Consider the following 19631-nt stretch of genomic DNA (forward strand, 5'->3'; position numbering starts at 1 on the left):
CACCTTTGCATACAAACATCTATGCAGGGGGGTACCTTTTCTCTGCAGCTGACTATACACTCCTTTTTAAAGAACCCTATTTAAGCCCATAAAGAAAACTACCCCTTAACAGCTAGTTTTCGATTTTGCTTATAAGTTTACCATGACTAGGGCATAGGGTCTTATACCATATTAGGATTAATGGTTATAGAATTATTTATTTATTGTTTTTGATACTATTTGGGTAATGATTAGAAGCAATCTTGGTTGAGATATACGCCTTGTGCTTTATTTACTCATAAATGAACTGAATTCCACTACCATATAGGCCAATTGAGATTATAACGAAGTATAAGGTCAATACGGGTGTGACTGGCCATTGGAGCATTGATTAGTGTTTATTGCGAGTTCATACATAATATACATTCGCCGCTAAACGCAGTAAATGTATGAACTTGCAATATATACTAATCAATGTGTAAACAGGGCACAGTGTGAGGGCCCTAGTGAGTATTATATTCTTTGGTGAGGGGCCCGAGGGCCAGTCACACTTACCCGTTAGGAATCCGTATTGACCTTAGGCCTGAGATACACTTGTAAATTGTACTTACGTAAGTAGGGACACAGCTATGGTACATAATGAGAAATGAATATTATTACCTCATTCTCATTAGAAAAATAGCTTTGTCCCTACTTACGTAAGTAAAACTCAATCTTAGGCCAGGATTACACTTGTAAGTTTTACATACGTAAGTAGGGACAAAGCTATTTGCTAGAATGAGATAACGATATACATATCTCATTCTGTAGTATAGCTGTGTCCCTACTTATGTAAGTAAAACTTACAAGTGTAATCCTGGCCTTAGGCCTTAGTTATTATTTCGTTTGGAGCTTTTGTGCAATGGACTAATAGATAAAAATACACGATTAAAAGTATATCTCAATCAAGAGGAACTAGAAGTGTATTTAATTTTAGCGTTTTTAACAATACGAAGATATAAAATATTTTTTCATTGGATTATTTATTCAATTCTAATGAAATATAATGCTGAATGCTTCCGGCTTGTCATTTATGATATACACTTGTTGAAATATAGAAAAGCAATAGAAAATAAAGTTCAATTTATTGTCATATTTAAAATGTGTAAATAAAGGATTAATTCGTAAATACTTGTCACTTTTTATTACCTTTAAAACATCGATTTAGTCAACTTAGGTATATTTGTAGGATATAGAAATACCAGTGTATAATTCATATTTTTATTTGTCTAGCTGAGAATTACAATTACGTATTTACAATAAAATTAAAACGAGAAAATGGGACTAAAATAGCTAAATAATCAATATAGTTTGCAGCTTAAATTACAGTTTGTCCATAAAAAACAAATACCTACTACATTAAATGTTGTAGGTATAATTTTTTTATCAAGTGTCATCGCGCGAGTGCGCAGATAGACTCATGGTCAGCCTTTTGATTTTCTTTTCATACGCATAAAATGTCTTAAATTTTATCTTGAGAAATATAATTTAACTTATAGTTAGGCACTTCAGACAGTCTGTTTTGTTACACTTGAGGTACCGACGCGTTTGGAACATAAGAGGTAAAAGCCCCATAAGGGTTCCAAATACATTACAACCTCGATTATCCGAACCCTCAATCATCCGAACTCTGACTTAGTTTATCCGAACATTTTTTAGGTGTTTTATATCCCAACGTTAATTTGTACGTCAAATATTATTATAGTGTACTGTTTTTATGTAAAAAAATAGTTTTTGTTTCATGTCATCTCAAAAACCCGATTCTATTATCCGAACTGGTCTCGTTCCCAATTAGTTCGGATAAAGGTTCTACAACGACGAAATGTCTATTATCATTGCTTCTCAAGCTTTAAGAGCGGCCGCACACTAGCGTTTCCCGAGCGTCAGCGTCTAGTCAACTATGGCTGCTGCTCGACGCAACGTTGGCGCAACTGCGCAGCGACGCGATTTTCCATAACGCTGACTTGACGCCGACGCTAGAAAGACGCTAATGTGTGTGTTGGCCCCACAGAACACCTATTTCTAAAGAACTCGTATAGAGCAATGAGGGCTACCGCGTTTAATTTCGCCGCTAGCGCTAGTGTAGATAGAGGTCTTTCAAAATATCAAATGCATAAAAGTTTTGGGGGTTTCAAGCTTTTTTATCGGGAATTTTCACTCCTTATTCATAATTGTGGTACATCTTTGTCCATCTTCTATTTATCATGGTAAACAATAGATATAGCTCAATAAATGTTAGTGGTTTAAAAAAAGTGCCAACTAAAATATATGCAAAATAAAACAGGTTGAAAAAATTACACATTTAGACGTTAAAATACCTTTGCGTATATTAGAACGTATTGATTTTATAAAAATAAGCATAGAAGAATTTTGAGATCTGATTTTCTGGACCTCCATCTACAGTGGCGCCAACTGGTGAGCACAAAAACGGTAGCCCTCATTATTTCATGAAACCGATGCTGCCAAAAATACAGGGGTGCGGGGGACGTGAGCGAGTCCCGTGCCGTGATTGGTCCGTTCAAAGAAATGTGGTCCGCCGACTGAAGTAGGATTGGTGGCGTGATTCGAAATTTGAAAATTTATCGAGTAAAGCTACAGTATGCGTGGCAGAGGGGTAGCGGGACTATGCTATGTCTTTAGAACGTGGTCTGTGGTTGGGCCTATGGGCCTTCATCTACTCCTTGGCGTCCGTGATGCCCTCGGTGCTGATGCCGAACATGGCCTCCGTCTCGGGCAGGCACGGGCTGTCGTAGATCTTGCAGATGCGGTTGTCGCCGCGGCCCTGCATACACCAAATATTATAATTAGTGTACAGTCAACACTTTATACCTCTCTCGAATGATGGTTCCTATGGTTCTTTAAAGTCTCTTTTCGTTGGGATTAATTAAAAAAATATTGCAGAAATATGTTTTACCGTATTTTTATTACTTAAAACATAATGTTCTAAACTTCCAAAAAATATCTCCAAACATTTTATGTGACAGCTTGGGGACCATTATTCCATAAAAAAAAACGAAGACAATAGCTGTGTGTGTGTGTGTACATCAAATTACTTCAAATTGTATAAAAATATATATTGTAGATTTATCAGTAGGTAATCTAGTAATCTGTGGGCGATGTTGTTGGTTTCACACTTCATTATTCTTTGTACTCTATATTTTTGGGCCTAAACTACAGGTGTTACTGTTTTTGTGCCCCACATAAATTAAAAAAAAAGCGTAAAAATCTTGTAAAATCGGGACAACTTTGGATGGAGAAGCGGTCACGTGACTTCGTCCCCTTTCCGAACTACACTACTGATTTGACCCCCCCCTTCTCTTTGAAGTCTGCCTCATGTGACAGGCGGGCAACTACGGAGCCCGCACGGTCCGACATGCACTTGGCCGGTTAGTTTTTATATTTGAACGGGGTTTCTATTGTTTCCCATATAGTTTTCAGTCATAATACAAATGCGATCGTGGCCCACAAATGGACTCGCCGGAAGATCAGCGCCGACACTTGGGTCGGCATTATGCTGAGGCGAGCCCATTTCGTAAACACTACAAATATGATTTTTTAATTTTCCTTGTAATGCTAGTATGTAAGTTTATCACGAAAATAAATGATTTATGATTTATAATGTATTGTTTGTCCACATTTTCGTTAGTCATAATTTGGTTTTTCTCAGAAACGCGTAACTTTTCAGGATTGCCATGGAACAAACCTAACCTAACCTATCTATAGGATAACCTGAGAAAAATCCTGAATAGTTAACGGTTTCAGAATTATGACTAATGATAATATGACAATCATTATATTATGACTTTCAATAATTATGTCAAACAAAGGGACCCCATTTGAACGACCTCACCTTCCGCAGGTAGAGCCTGGTGGTGGAGGCGTGGGCCAGCACGTGCCCACCGATGGGCTTCTTGGTGTCCGCGTTGAAAACACCAACGCTGTCCACTTGAGCGACCACTTGATTGGTTATTATCACTGCTACGCCGAACTGTAATAATTATTACTATTTATTATTACTCATAATGACGGGACTTAATCGCGTAAAATAAGTTTTAAATAAGGTTCAACATTAGCGCCCCTGCTCTTTAATTTGTACACCAATGATAGCTAGCCATTACACGCACGGATTGGCCCGTCGGATCTGCCTGAAAGATGTCTGGCGGACACATCCGTCAATGTGTGGCGAGAAATAGACACAGATGGGCAGCGGACGGGCATCCGGCGGACAAATCTGTGTCTATTTCTCGCCACACATTGACGGATGTGTCCGCCAGACACATCTTTCAGGCAGATCCGACGGGCAAATCCGTGCGTGTATGGCTAGCTGATCTTCCCGATACCGTGTCACCGGGCGGACACGCTATACATCAAAAATCACTTGCGTTTCTGTGTGAACGGCACGTCTGTACACGCGACATGCGTCATAGTGTGAGTAAGTTGCTTAAAAATAGTACTGAGAGTACGCCAGAAGTCCGCCAGATTTGTGTCGCGGGGCGAGGTAATTCGAGTCGGGGCGGGGCGGTGCGTGACCGTTCTGTATGATAATCAGGCATCGTAAACTGCGAGCGAAATCCATTGAAGTACTAGGGTTGTTACTTAGTCAAGTGAAGTCAAAGTTCGTCATTTCAATGGATTTCGCTCGCAGTTGACGATGCCTGATGATAATACTATTATTTATTCTGTGACGGTGTCCAGGAAGTTTGTTTATGCCGCCGACATCGCCATTGCGCACCAACACGTGGGATTTCAGGTGTCGGAACAAACTAGCAAAGACCTAGAAGAGCTAACCCACTACTTCAATATATGGCGTCTGCGGCCTAATGCCAACAAAACGGAAGTGTCCACTTAAACAATAAGCTGCCTGCATACAACCCCAACGTTATTTTTGAAGGGAAGCTCTTCGCTACAACCCACACCCCAAATATCTAGGTGTTACCAGTCCTATGGAACTCTCCGCGCGAGATCGGATTTATACCTTCGAATCGCGTCCCCTTCACGGTACCAAGCCAGTTGGTTGCCACATGCGCTAACGCACGCACGTCACCGCGAGCTTTGGCTAAACAATGCACACACTGAAAAGGTCGATGTCCAACTGCGGAATACCATGAGGTGTATAACGGGGACAGTCAAATCGGCGCCTATCCGTTGGCTGCCAGCTTTGAGCCACATTCCACCTCCTCACCGATGACATAAATCACCAACCAATAGGGTTGGCAACCGTCAAAGGTTTGCATAGATGGCACCAGCATAGATTAAACCTGTTTCTATGAGATTTGGCTTAAAGGGCAATACAGGTCATAAAAAAAAAGATAATTTGACAAAATTCACAGGTAAAACCTATGCTGGCGCCTTCTGTAAAATACTTCGACCGGCCAAACCCATAATCAGTAATAATCCATGTTTTTAAACCAGTTATATACAAAATATATTTTATCAAAGCTGACATTACCTCATCAGCCAGACGGAGCAGCATCCGCATGAAGCGGCCCAGATGCTGCTGTCTCGGATTTAGCTCTCCCCGGCCTGAATAGTCGGTTCTGTAAAGGGCTGTGGCGCTGTCTACTATTATGAGTGAATATCTGTAACAACAGGCAAAATAATAAATGGTGTCCTCTTAAGTTCTCTCTTTAGTAGGTGGGCGTTGCCTAAAATAACACTGTATGTGCCGTGTGCGTGACGTGGTGGAATGTGCTCTAAAGAATTGTTTGACATGATCCCAACGGCCGCTTTCTATCACCGCACCGCTCGCCATCGGCAGGGTATTCATCCTCACACCCTAGCACCTAAATGGTCGCGTACTGTGCGGTTTAAGAGGAATTTCCTCCCGCGGACGCTCCGGCTGTGGAATGAGCTCCCTGCCGAGGTTTTCCCGAGGGGCTACAGTATGGGGTTCTTCAAAAAAGGAGTGTACGCGCGTGTAATTTCTCTGGTGTTGCAGGCGTCCATAGGCTACGGTAACTGCTTACCATCAGGCGGGCCGTATGCTTGATTGCCACCGACGTGGTATAAAATAAAATGTAAAATTTTCATTAAAAAAATTCGGACATTTTTTTTATCATCACGATTGAATATGCTAGTAATTCTGAGTTGAAAGAACCCAAAAACACCAGAATCTGTGAGAATCAGGTTTTCAATATTTACTTTAGAAAACGCCCAGGTGCACGTCACTATTTTTTTTTTTGGGGGCGTCCATTACGTGAGGCGCTTTTAAGGATTATTCGATCCCTACCCCATCGTGACTTCAGCATTTAACGTCGCTATCGCTAGAAGTTAGAAGCCGTGGAAAGCATGGAAAATGCGATTTTGTCGGTGAAATATTGCGTTTATGTATTTTGTTGCCATACAATTATTTTTTAAATAAAATGTAAGGAATCGAATGGTTTCATTCTTTTTTTCCTATTTAGAACTTAATTTTTTTTGTCTTGTATTTATTTATTAAACCCATATATTTTTTAAGTCTCCAATTTATTGTGATAAATTGCTCATTTTCTATCTATTTAGTTTTAAAATTCAACATGTGTAATATACCCTATTGTTAGCGACGTGCTCATATTTTATTATTTTGTATTGCTAAATGCTATGTTAATATATACTTAGGTAGATTAAGAAATCTAAACTTAAAAAGGGTAGTTTTAACGGTGGCCGCGAGCCGCCATTCTGGTTTTGTATGTGCGCTGTATGACGATTCAGTCGGTCCATGCTATCCGCGCGAGCGCACGTACACACACTGTCATTTTGAGTTCTTATTTTGTGTACGTATTGTGTGTGCTTTTAGAAATATAAGCTGTTAAAAGTTCTACTGTGTTCACCATTTCGCCGCGGCGAGACCCTATACCCAACACCTATTGTAACGTAATCTAAAGTATTCTATTAAGTCTTGATCAGGGACCGGACAACCCTTTCCGCGATAAAACCCTTTCAATGGGCGACACTTAAACACGGCTAACACATTGAAAGACTTTCCCTATTGAACCTTTGACTAACCCTTACCGAAAAGCTAACCAAAAATAAGGCTAGCTCTTAATCCCCTTTTCTTACCCTTATCTTTAAGCGCTTTTTATAAAGGTTTCCCTTTGCGTGAAAGAGACAGGATTAGTATATATCTACGCTACGGTAGTGTATGAAAAGGAAAGAAAATACGTGTCTAGTCAAAGAACGCCGCCGTCGCCGCCGACGATCGCTCGGATTCGAAGTAGTGTGTGCTTTATGAACAAGGTAGACGACTTAAATTAGCACGCTTATATGCTAAAAGGGAAGCCCTTTATAAGGCTAACCCTTATAAGGAATATGCAAGGTGTTGGTGAGCGGATGATAAGGGTTTTGTAAGGGTATTTAGGCTACCGATTACTCAAATGTGGTAGCTTTATATAAGGGTTTTTAAAACCAAAACAAAGGGTTTCGTCTGGCAAAGGGTATGGTGAGTTAAGCCTTATGCAATACCCTTATAAAACCCCGATAAGGGATAGCGGGCCGGTCCCTGGTCTTGATGACCTGTCTGGCCTAGTGGGTAGTGACCCTGCCTGTGAAGCCGATGGTCCTGGGTTCGAATCCCAGTAAGGGCATTTATTTGTGTGATGAGCACGGATATTTGTTCCTGAGTCATGGGTGTTTTCTATGTATTTAAGTATTTATATATTATATCGTTGTTTAAGTACCCACAACACAAGCTGTATTGAGCTTACCGTGGGACTTAGTCAATTTGTGTAATAATGTCCTATAATATTTATTATTTATTTATTTATTAAAGTACAGCAGGTACCTGGACTCGGCCATCATGGCGCAGGCTTGCAGCAGCAGCTGCGTCTGGTGGTCGGTGTTGTAGGCGCGCGCGTACGCCACGTTGTCCAGAACAGCGCCGCCCTGAATAAAAACCACAAATCGGTGTATTCCCATTTGTCCCCGTGGTGTAAGCTATTCGAATAAAAAAAACGCAAATCGATGTATTACAGGTTAGCCGTTTGGCACACGCAAAAGCAAAATTTTTGACTCGCAGTTCCTAAAAAAAATATCTTAGGTGCTGAAACATTTTTTTATGATTTTTTTTTTAAATCTATTGTGTGTGGTTTCATACGAAAGGGCTTTTTGAGGCAATTCTAAAAATTTCAGCCATTTTTTATTATTAAAACAAAAAGAATTTTCAAAACATACCAAGTTTGGGCTCCTCCAAATACGATATCGCTGATTTTTTTTGTACAATATACCACAAATGCTACGTGATATCCTCATATCTAACCCCAATTTTGAAAATAATTTCATTGTTTTTTTTTTTTTTTTTTTTTTCAATATTACAAAGTGAAACAGTTCTGCTTCAATACCAATTTTACGAGACTTATGGAACTATACTGCAGATACACGGTACATATTAATCATAAAATGATACGTGATATCTATATATCCAACGGAGAATACCTGTTTAACCCTTTAACTGCGCCTTTTCATCAGTTGGTATAGTTTGTTTAATTTTGACACAAAATATCAAGGTTAGGCTCAAGATGTGACGATCCACCTTATGGCGGTCGGCGCTTACGTCACTTAGCACCGCATTAGTATTGGTGCGTCGTTAATAATGGTGTAAGTGCCAACCGCCATAAGGTACCTTTACCCATGGAACGTCACAAATACTTATTATAGATTTATTTTAAGTTAGTAAACCGGCACCCTTACCTCCATGCCGTAGCGCTGCGCCACGGCCAGCAGGCGCTCCGGCCGAAACGTGCCCTCCGTGTCGATATACATGCACTTGCCCTCACCGCCCGACTGCTCAATCGGCAGCTAGAGAAAAGACAAAAATTTACAACAATAGGGTATTTGACTGTATTTAAAATAAATTATTTTACACTATGCATGAAATAAATCACCAGAAGATTAATAGAGAAACATAGACAGCAGTAATTTTTAGACACAATTTCTATTTTAATACCCGTATAAAACTATAAAGAGTAGGTAATTTGATTGTGACGTCACATGCTAGTGTTTCATATAAATTCCATAGTAGCGAAATCGTGTTGACAGTTCGAAAAAAGAAATTGATTTGGCTAGTAGTCAAATACCCTATTAAACCAGTGATATTTCATTTAAGTAATAGGGTAGTTGACAAATTTTTAAGTAATAGGGTAGTTGACAAATTTTTTTTAATGGTATCAGTCGATCAGGTTTGTTTTGAGGATCAAATGTCTGTATGGGACCTATTGTCTTAAAGCAATACAAGTCACAAATGATGGTCAAAGTCTGGCATTGCCACTTTACAGAGCAAACGCTCTAACACAAATGGCAACACATTGTGACGTCATTGTGTCACTTTGCTTAGAAGTCGTTCCGATCTACGGAAAACAAGGAAATTGCGATTTTGTCGGTGAAATGTTGCATAGATTCTACTGCTCACTGTTCTGTTGCTACTCACGGAACACTTTGCTGCCGCAGTTGTGACTACGGGCTTGGCCAATTTTTTTGTTTAATACTTAAAGCAATGTTTTACTGTAAAAGTGTAAAATTCCTGTTAGCATTTGAGTTACACTATATGTAAGTGTTTAAAATAATTGTATGTGTAATATTTTTTTTACAGATATTTTAATGTTGAGGACATTTCTGATTCTGGAAAGTACACTTTTGGCATTTCACTCATAGGAGTTCCATACTAGTGTGATACTGGGGCAGGAGTAGAGGCCCGTGGAGGGTTAAGAAATATTTTAAATATCATCAGATTTTTTAGTCTGATCAGATTCGCCCTGTGATCTGTTTTGCCTGTCTACTATACTTCTTCTACCTCCTTCCCTTAGTCCAAGTTTTATCTGGGGTCGGGCCTCCTTGTACGGCGGCGCCAGGACGCTCTATCCTGGGTTGTCATAGGGGTAAGGTTCTGGGCTTTCATCTCTCGCTTGATATTGGACCACCATGTGTCAGGAGGTCTTCCTCTTCCCAGGGATTTAGTGGGGATATTTCTCCTCGGTCTACTATACTTAAAAATGCAAAATCGTACTGTTTGCATTGTATTACCTGACAAGTGACTGCCAAAGTATGGCAGATCTGTGTTTTGCCCGTGCGGAACTCTCCAAATATCTCCGTGATGGAGCCCGTCTCAATACCTCCACCAAGCAGCCTGTCCAACTCTTTGGATCCTGTTGTTAATTGTATAATTTCTGCCCTGAAACATTTCGGTTATATGTTTAATTAATTACTTAGCTAGAAAAGTATACTTATCAATGAACATGGGGAAACAAACCCTGAGTAACTTTAAGGCTGATCAATAAAATAGTTAAATGGGTGAATCAACTTTTTCTTGTCACTCGTTGCCACGGTTACATTCTCCTGGGTCACTCTTTAAATTCCGATTTTATGGTAATTAAAATAACCAACCATCCATTTTTGTGGTAGATATAAGGCCTTTCCACTGAGCTACCACTAATAAGCATGTTTGTGGATCGTTATACAACATTCCGTCTAACAAACTGTGCTAATATTGTTTCCTGCCTGACGGGACACAATAACAACAAGAAATTGTTGATTCACCCAAATACCTAAAGTATTTAAATAATTCAACAATCACGGTTAAAATTCGGATTCAGGTACATAGTTGAAACTGCTGTTTGTATATGTACTTTTTTCTAGGTTAGTTAAATCAATACTTAAAGTAAATAAATCATAAATTACACATAATTAAAGCACATCAAAATACCTTTTCTGATGAAACTCTGTAGCAGTAGTAAAGCCCATGGGCACAAGTTTAGAAGCCTCTGCCAGTATTTTGTCCGCCTTTTGCTCCGAGATGCCTTTGATGGTAATCAGCCATTTCTTCGGTGCATATGCCACTGACTCAACCGTGTGGTACCCGGCTTCCTCCAGTTTTTTTATGTCTCCCGATGTGACACCATTGCCCTGAAAAAACATTATTATCCTCCTGAGAGCCAGGCGCAGTTGTTTTGATTTCGAATTTGCACCCATTTGCTAACTGGCTGGCTACACAGATTAAAGACAAATCTAGAGAACATCATAAGATCATAACAGATACTCAAGTCGTAAATGTCAGAATAATTAACTAAATATACCTCTAATTTAGATATCAACTGCGGTCCACACTCATCGGCATCTTCGTCCACTGACACAGTGGCGGCGGAGGCCGTGGCTATTGCAGACATCGCTCCAGAAAATACAACTAAACATCGAAATAAGTCCAGCAGCTGCTTGTTTCACTGTAGGACCCAAATGTATCAAATATCACGTCCACATGCACATATTATTCACAGAATTACGACTATGTGATAATCTGGCGATTTTGCAGTCAACTTGTAGTATTCCTGATATTTATAACACGTTTTCCACTATTTAAGTATTTTTCTTCGTAGCTATTGTTTAGTTCTGTCAACTATGTAGTGATTATATGCTCTTTGGCCACTATGGTCGATTATGGCATTTTTGGATTTTTTGGCCAAAAACATGTTCCAACCGATTAATCCAGAAAATATTGCAAAAAATAAAGTGTCAAAAGTTTCCCTCCAAAAAAAATCAAAGCCGAATGTACTTTAATTTATTTAAAAAAAAAATTTTCAGTTCAATAAAATTCAACCTTAATACACTGTATTAAAGCTTATTCTAACATAAATAGAAAACTAAAGTGGAAGATTTGTAGCAAAACTTTATTAGACCTGTGCTTTTTATTTTTATTCCAAATGGTACTAAAAAGTTTATAGGAACTCGCTAATCAGCGAACCAGGCTTCACACTCGCGTTCGCGGCTTCGCGCCGCGATTCGCGCATGAGTGTGGAGGGCCCTTATCAATTTACATCAGGTATAGTCGGTCAAACCAAATTGTCAGTAAATAAGAACAAAAAAAACTATTATAGTTGGTCAAACCAATTTGTCAGTCAGTAACAACCAGGAGAATTATACTTATCCCTTTCTTTTGGGTGCTAGTACTTATGTAAGACAAAGATAGTATGATTCTCTCTGTCTATGTTTGAAATGAAACAGTCCTTTGACAAACTATATATATTTTTATATTTAAATAAAACAACGAATTTGCTACACATGCTCAAATTTGTATAGTCAAAAGCTCGTAGTATACACATATAGAAATTGTCACACATTTATTTTAAATTTTATTTTATCTTTTATTAAATTAAAAAAAACTTTAAATAGAACGGACCTTGTAAAAAAAAATATTTATATACTATGTCTATGGAACGGACCCATAACGGACCCTCAACGGACCACTGTTAACATACTGTTAAAAATATTATCTTTGATTAGCCAATCATTAGGGACTTCCGGTTCGAGCGCCATCTTGATAGTTAGCATCGTGATTAATTACTTTGTTTTTTGCTTATTAATATTGTTTAAAGTGTAATATCGATAGCTTATTATACAGTAAACTAATGTGGTAGTGTGCAGTGAATGGAGAATTAATTTTGAAGCGCGTTTAACCACCATCTTGGAGTCAACGGCCGGTGGTCCACGTGCTTCTTGTAAAGTCTAGCTATCGATTTACAAGAGCTAACAAATCACCGTACACTGTCTTGTACAACCGTACAATTTTTGTCGTTTGTAAACCTCTCAATACCTTGATACTGGCGAAATAGTCCCACTGGGCTGAAGCCATAATTTTAAAAGAAGAAGAAGAAGAAGAAGCCAATCATTAGTGACATGGAGACTATATAAAGGAGCCAAATCTCTATGTATGAAAAGTGTCCATCAAAAAACAGTAATTAGGCGGCGCCACTATACACCGAAATACTACCAAAAACAACCTACGTAATTTGGTCGGGTTATTTCTTGCCTTATATGTGGTTCATGACGTTCATGTTATACTCATGTCCCAGAGCCTAACTAGCGCCACCGGAGAGATTATGAACTATTATTTAAAGCTGAAAGCGGTCACTTTTGCAACAATTCTGCCATAAGAGATTGGCGTCCTTTCTATACCATCCATAATTAGGGATCTTGGATGTCGTTAACGTAGTGATTATATGCTCTTTGATTTTGATGTCGTTGACGTTGACGTTTACCTAGTCGGTCGATTTGCAATTTTGCATATTTGCGCTGCATTGCATGTTGTTGCCGATGTTATCCTGTTTTCAATGAGAATTTCGTGAATTTATCCCAGTTTAAAGAACAGGAGTATTCTTTTGTCCCAAAGTAATATTCGTGGTTTAGCAAATTTATCTTAATAAGATATGGGGGAAGTTTCTTTGCTCATCGACGGCCAGGTGTTTAAAACGAAAAAAGAAGTTTTATCTGAGCACAGCGATTATTTTCGCGCTATGTTTAGCGGTAACTATGTGGAAAATGAGAAAAAAGAAATATCCATAGACGTAAGTATACTCACGGGACTTAAATAAAATAACAAATCTTTGATTCATCTTGCGAAAAATATTTAATAATATTTTAAGTATTCATTTGCAGGTGATTGACGCTGAATCTATGAAAATAATATTGCATTACATGAACATAGGTTTAATAGATCTCACAGAATATTCCTTATCCACTATTGGTGAGTTAGTAACTGCTGCAAACTTCTTACAAATCACAGAGTTAATTAAGCAAATAGAGTATACTTTGGAACTCCAAATATCACCAGCTAGCTGCATGGAAATCATGAATATCGCACAGAGTTCAGCATTTACTCAGATAGAACAACTATCCGCCACATGCGGTTTAATTTCATTTAAGTCTATGAAGCCAGATTACATTCCGAACTTAACCAAACTTTGCTGGTACCTGTCACACCCATATTTAAATGCTTCAAGTGAACTGGATGTATTTAACTTTGGCCATAAATGGCTTTTACAAAATGAAACTGGTGGTGATGCTTTACTAATTATTCTTGGTTGTTTAGACATTAAAAAACTCAATCTTTCCGATATAGCACAAATCAAAACTTGTATGTTAGAATACCAGAACAGCTTAGCTGCTAAAGTTGTTGAATGTCTTCACAATTTGGCTGTTCTTGACATGGAGTTGTCTGTAGTCTCAATACAATCGCAAGAAAATATGTTGACGCATACATATACAGAGAGAGTTTATAACGAAACCTTGAATATGGTTAAGGAAAGCCGATCTAGATCTTTAACTTACACTCCAGCTGTGCCAGTTTGGGCGATGAAGGACTCTAAGTTGGAGATGGTACCGCACCATATGTATACATTTAGGGAAAAAGTTGGTTTTGAGAACTGGTTGGAAGTTGCGGAGAAGAATCTTTGGGGTTGGAGCGTTGTGGGCTGGGGGCCGACGAAGATTGTGGTTGTTTGCGGAGAACATGGGCGAGGCACAGGGTTATTCATGAAGGATGTGAAAGTTTACGATGTGTTGAAGAAAGAGTGGGCTCGGCATGGAGTGGAGTTGCCTGCTCGCAGACATGGAGGAGTAGCCATTGTGGAGGATTCCCTTTATCTTATTGGAGGCGTAGGTGGGTTTAGGTTAGTTTTTGATAAATTAAAGTTTTGTGTTGTCCTTTATTTACTATCTGGATGACTGTCATTGTTGTTGTTGTTGTTTCTGTGAGTAAGTGAATCTTATTATATTATATTTTCCCAGAAATGAAACGCTGGAATATAATGATTTCTTTTAAAACTCCAATTAAAATAGTAAAATAATAATAATTTGTTTATTAAGAAATCTAGTCGAAAAAGGGACACCCCCCCACTTGCCTAAACCTTACTTTACTAATCTTCCTAAATCCAGTTGTTGTTTGCATTCCAAATGTTCCAGTTCAGACTCGTACTATGTTTTTGTTCTCTGGTCCACCATTCCTTACTGCAATAAAGTGGATTTCTCAATGTTGAACTTATGTAGAATTATAAACTGTAATAGATGTCATATATTAAAGAAAAAGTGACGAAGCCCTCCAGTGGTGAAGGCCGGATTCGGCCTATATATAGTAGTGTGACTATTTAAAACACACAAATCGAAATATTTAATAAAATAATTTGATTTGTTCCCAAAGTTGTTTATGTAGACTTCCGCATGTGCGGAGTTCAGTACACAAATGTTGATCAAATTAGACTAAGTGATACTGATATCACATAAAATATATGTAATTACAATTTCAGGGTGACATTGGATACTGCAGTGGTATACAACTTGAAACAGCGCTCACACAGGAAGATCGCTAAACTACCGGACGCCATACAGAACCCAGCCGTGTGCGCTCACGAAGGCACCATATACGCCGCGGGACACAACAATATATATAAGTACGAGGACTTGGGAGACACAGGTACTAGTTATAATTATATTTTACCCTAATTAAAGTCAGTGAAGTCAGCGGATGGAACAAAGCTCCAAAAGTATCTTCCATCGTGGAATACTTTTGCAGACAACCGTCTTATCTATTTGAAAAACTTAAGTTTTCGAAAGGTCATTTACGTGGTGCTCTCAGACTTCGGTACGCAACACAGTACGTCCGCTTTTCGTGGCAGCTTCCAAAATGCTGCAACGAAGTGTTGGAACAATTTACCGCCACCAATCAGAAACTGCAAATCCATTACCTCTTTTAAGTACAACCTTTAAAAGTATTTACTCACAGCCCAACAAGTTTATGTTCCGTTTCTATTCTGTTCTGTTTGTGTTTAGTTTAAATTTTTAATTTTGGGTGCCCTGAAATCCAGTGCCATGTCTAATAGACACGGCCTATGCTGAGCGGCATCCTTTATTGGTGTACTTTGTTGTTTTATGTATGTTTTTATTATTCCAAATAAATATTGTTCTATTTATCAGTACGGTTTTTACTCACTATTATTTTTAGTCGCTTTTGGCGACATGTTTGTGTAGGACGTATAACCGCCGCGGACACTCGTGCCTGAGGATGGATTCCCAAAGAATCCGAAACATGTCGCCAAAAGCGACTAAAAATAATAGTGAGTAAAAACCGTACTGATAAATATTTTGAAATATGTCTCACGATAGTTTAAGTGCGATGAAATATTGTTCTATTTCTATTCTATCTCTTTTACAGTTAGGGATATATCTCTACAGTTCGCGTTACAAAGTATCTGTCATAGTCATAGTCCAATTGTTAAGTTATTCGAGAATGGTAGGTGAGGGTGCTTCATAATCGCCTCTTTCTCAAATAACTTTTTAGCCTCTAAATTGCTATAAAAAATCAAACGAACAATTTCATTTGATATGTCACACGATATAGTTTACAAATTTTTGTCCTATTTTTGTCGCAAAAAGTGGCGCCCATGTTTAAAATTACGTTACGGACGTGTAACGTAATTATCCTTATACATATGGGCGCCACTTTTGGCTGCACCAACTCTCATATTTGTATCAAATTTCATTTCAATCGGTCCAGTTATAAATAAATTAATATTTTATACTTCGTCGGTGGTAAACAAGGATACGGCCCGCCTGATGTTAAGCAGTCTCCGTAGCCTATGCACGCCTGCAACTCCAGAGGAGATAATCTTACACAGATCGACCTAGCCTCAAACTAAGCAAAGCTTGTATTATGGGGAGTAGGCGACTATATACATACTTAGATACATATAAAACCGGCCAAGTGCGAGTCGGACTCGCGCACCGAGGGTTCCGTACTTTTGAGTATTTGTTTTTCTAGCGGCAACAGAAATACATCATCTGTGAAAATTTCAACTGTCTAGCTATCACGGTTCATGAGATACAGCCTGGTGACAGACAGACAGACGAACAGCGGAGTCTTAGTAATAGGGTCCCGTTTTTACCCTTTGGGTACGGAACCCTAATAATAAGATATAAGATAAGATAATATTTATTCATTTAAAACTTATGCTAATTGGTTTTATACAGTGGTAAATATACAATTTATACTAGTACATTCATAGATTCAACTCAAAATAGGTACAGGTCCCGGGTATGTCCTTAAACTATGTCCAAAAGAGAGGTATGGGCACTGCGAATGACATCTCGCTTTGTGTGGTAGGGCACAGGACAGCGGATGTCATTCCAAATCTAGAGCAGAGCCCAACTGGGGAAGTACCTCCACCTTACAGAAAACCGCAGCCAAATATCACTAGACCCTACTCATAGTGTTGTGTTCCTGCCGGTGAGTAAGGTTGCCAGAGCTCAACGATGGAGAGGAGTGTTAGGGTCGGCAACGCGCATGTAACTCCTCTGGAGTTGCAGGCGTACATAGGCTACGGAGACTGCTTAACATCAGGCGGGCCGTATGCTTGTTTGCCACCGACGTAGTATAAAAAAAAAGGTCAAGTTAAAAACTTTAATACCGAACGAATTTGTATTTTCTGTCGCTCATGGAAATTTGATAACAATACCTAAACTAAGTAAACAAATAATATCCATAATTCAAGCAAATATTCGTAATGAGATGAACATTCGATTCGAACCCGGGACGTCCTGCTTTGTAGGGTCAAACTGGGCTAGGAGCCCGTTAGGTTAGGTTAGGAGGGAGGGAATTGGCTGAAGTGATAGTGATACCCATACGGGTTTTGTTTCATAATTCTAATATCTACATTTTGTTTTTAACACAGATGGATGGATAACGGTAGTCGGCACACAGATCCGATCGAGCTGTATGGCGTCGTTCAAGGGCTACGTTTACTGCACGCAGAGCTACTTCAGCCACCTTTACCGCTTCAGGCCCGGAGTGGACGACCGGCTGTATGTGGTCACCCAGTTTACCAATCCACCGGCTACTTTTTGTAACTTAGGTAAGAAGGGTTATTCCCAGTAGTTATCACCAAGTTATTACTAGAAACAAGAGATAGTTGTTTGAACGGATACCAGATATTCGGCCTGACCGTCGGCCGAATATCCGGTATCCGGCCGTCGAATGTTCGGCCAGCGGAAGCTGTTGAGTTTTGCAGGTGTGCGTCGTGCAGGTTTTGACCTTCGCGCGGACTCATTTCTTTCTGGGTTCGTAACGAGTTTTAATATGATATTACGGAGTAACTTTGTTTATAGTAGGTACACGTGCGCTCGCGTATTTTGCTATAAACAAATAATACGTTGGATGTGTTGATTGAAACGTGTGGATTTTTAAATTATAATTAACACTACGATTATGACTGGGACTGTTTTTCATCTAATAGATCCAATTTGTTTACCCCAAAATCAAGCAAAATCACTATTCGGTATCCGGCCGGATAATAAAATAAGGGCCGGATACCATAAAGTAACCGAATATCCGGTGCATCTCTAGTTATAACCTCACTTTGGTCGAGCGCAATGTATGAATTTGCCAATCCTTGATTTGCCACTCGTCGCGACGCGCGCCGCTTGCATCCAGTCCGCGACCTTAGGAATAGGAACAAAGGTTTCTATGAATTCCAATGGGTCCATAAAATAGGTTTTTCACCTCACTCGCTCGCAAAACCTCAGTTTATAGCGCGAAATCTGCGTGCAAAAGTCTATTTTATCCGCTAGCGTGCAAAAGTCATTTGAACTTCGAACACGATGAATTACGGCAATATTACTTTAAATTTTTAATATGTGTGCTTTTCTTTTGTTTATTTTGTTTGGATTTGAGTGTGTTATGTCTTAAGTTTGATATGTTAAATAGAGGGCAAAATTAAATATAATTATTTTTATTGTTTTTCTTGCATCTCGCATTTTCCTCGCTGTAGTGAGGTGAAAAGTTGTGTGTTCCGCACGGCTGCAAAATTATTTGGCGTCTCGTGTCTTGAAAGCCTCGCTACGCTCAGGAATCTATCTTTGAACCATTCGCTTCGCTCACGGTTCAATCTTAGATTCCTTCGCTCGCTTAGCTTTCAGTTTTAACACTTACGCCAAAACTATTTCTAGCCAAGGAAGTAATTGACTTAATTTTATTTCATGAGTAACTATCGCGGTAACCGAAGACAATATTAATTTTATTTACTTTCTTTCAGGAAACCGTCTACTATTCTTCACTCGCTCCATGTGCGGTCAAGCCGACGTCCTAAACGTAGAAGAATACCTCGGAAATAGCACAGAAGAGAAGCCAAAGGTCATCTGGCGACAGAGCGAGAGCGCGATAAAGCTGAACGATGTAGCTGGCTCCTGTTCATTGGTGATGGCTGTACCACCATTATGGCCAGATAGTTCGAATTATACTAAGAAGTATTTAAAGAGGTATGAAACACAGTAATGTAACTGTTTAACGTTATTAAAATGTACATACAACTCATACAAGTCACTTCATACTAGGGTATTCTAATTGCTCACATAAGAGGATAGTGGACGACGGCTTCTACATACAAACGTAGTCCTCATTTTCCTCCCTGGATATTGACATTAGGGAAAATATTTTTACACAATTCATTGTGTATTAACCACAGTCATGTTTGGACGTTTGGATTTTTTAGATTTTTTTAATTTTTATAAGAGCGAAAAACTAATTTTATACAAATTATTAAAAGCTCTTAACTCTTGTAAAATAATTCTAACGAAGGGGCATAGCTGTTGTTAATATACATTTACTATGTTATACCTAAGTATGTAAATAAATAAATTTAAACTTTTTTGTTTTTTCGTTTTTTTAGGGTTCCGTACCCAAAGGGTAAAAACGGAACCCTATTACTAAGACTCCGCTGTCCGTCCGTCTGTCCGTCCGTCTGTCCGTCTGTCACGAGGCTGTATCTCATGAACCGTGATAGCTAGAGAGTTGAAATTTTCACAGATGTATTTCTGTTGCCGCTATA

The 19631-nt window shown here is 39.0% G+C and overlaps 2 protein-coding genes across 2 annotated transcripts; one reads left to right on the forward strand and one right to left on the reverse strand.

Annotated features, from left to right (window-relative positions):
- Positions 1-1225: 1225 nt before the first annotated feature.
- LOC134748357 (DNA repair protein RAD51 homolog 1) lies at positions 1226-11416 on the reverse strand. The gene is made up of 8 exons (XM_063683136.1): positions 11061-11416; positions 10691-10890; positions 10012-10159; positions 8683-8790; positions 7778-7878; positions 5468-5597; positions 3869-4006; positions 1226-2800 (listed from the first exon to the last, which is right to left on the reverse strand). Exons 1-8 carry the CDS (start codon positions 11148-11150, stop codon positions 2693-2695), a joined length of 1023 nt encoding a protein of 340 aa, XP_063539206.1. The 5' UTR covers positions 11151-11416; the 3' UTR covers positions 1226-2692.
- A 1593-nt stretch (positions 11417-13009) lies between these two features.
- On the forward strand, positions 13010-19368 carry LOC134748122 (kelch-like protein 8). The gene is made up of 5 exons (XM_063682821.1): positions 13010-13322; positions 13414-14426; positions 15060-15226; positions 17481-17660; positions 18840-19368. The coding sequence occupies exons 1-5, from the start codon at positions 13185-13187 to the stop codon at positions 19076-19078; spliced, it is 1737 nt and encodes a 578-aa protein (XP_063538891.1). The 5' UTR covers positions 13010-13184; the 3' UTR covers positions 19079-19368.
- The last annotated feature ends 263 nt before the right edge of the window (positions 19369-19631 follow it).

Source organism: Cydia strobilella, chromosome 16 (genome assembly GCF_947568885.1).
Source record: "Cydia strobilella chromosome 16, ilCydStro3.1, whole genome shotgun sequence".
In the NCBI taxonomy this organism is placed as follows: Eukaryota; Metazoa; Arthropoda; class Insecta; order Lepidoptera; family Tortricidae; genus Cydia; species Cydia strobilella.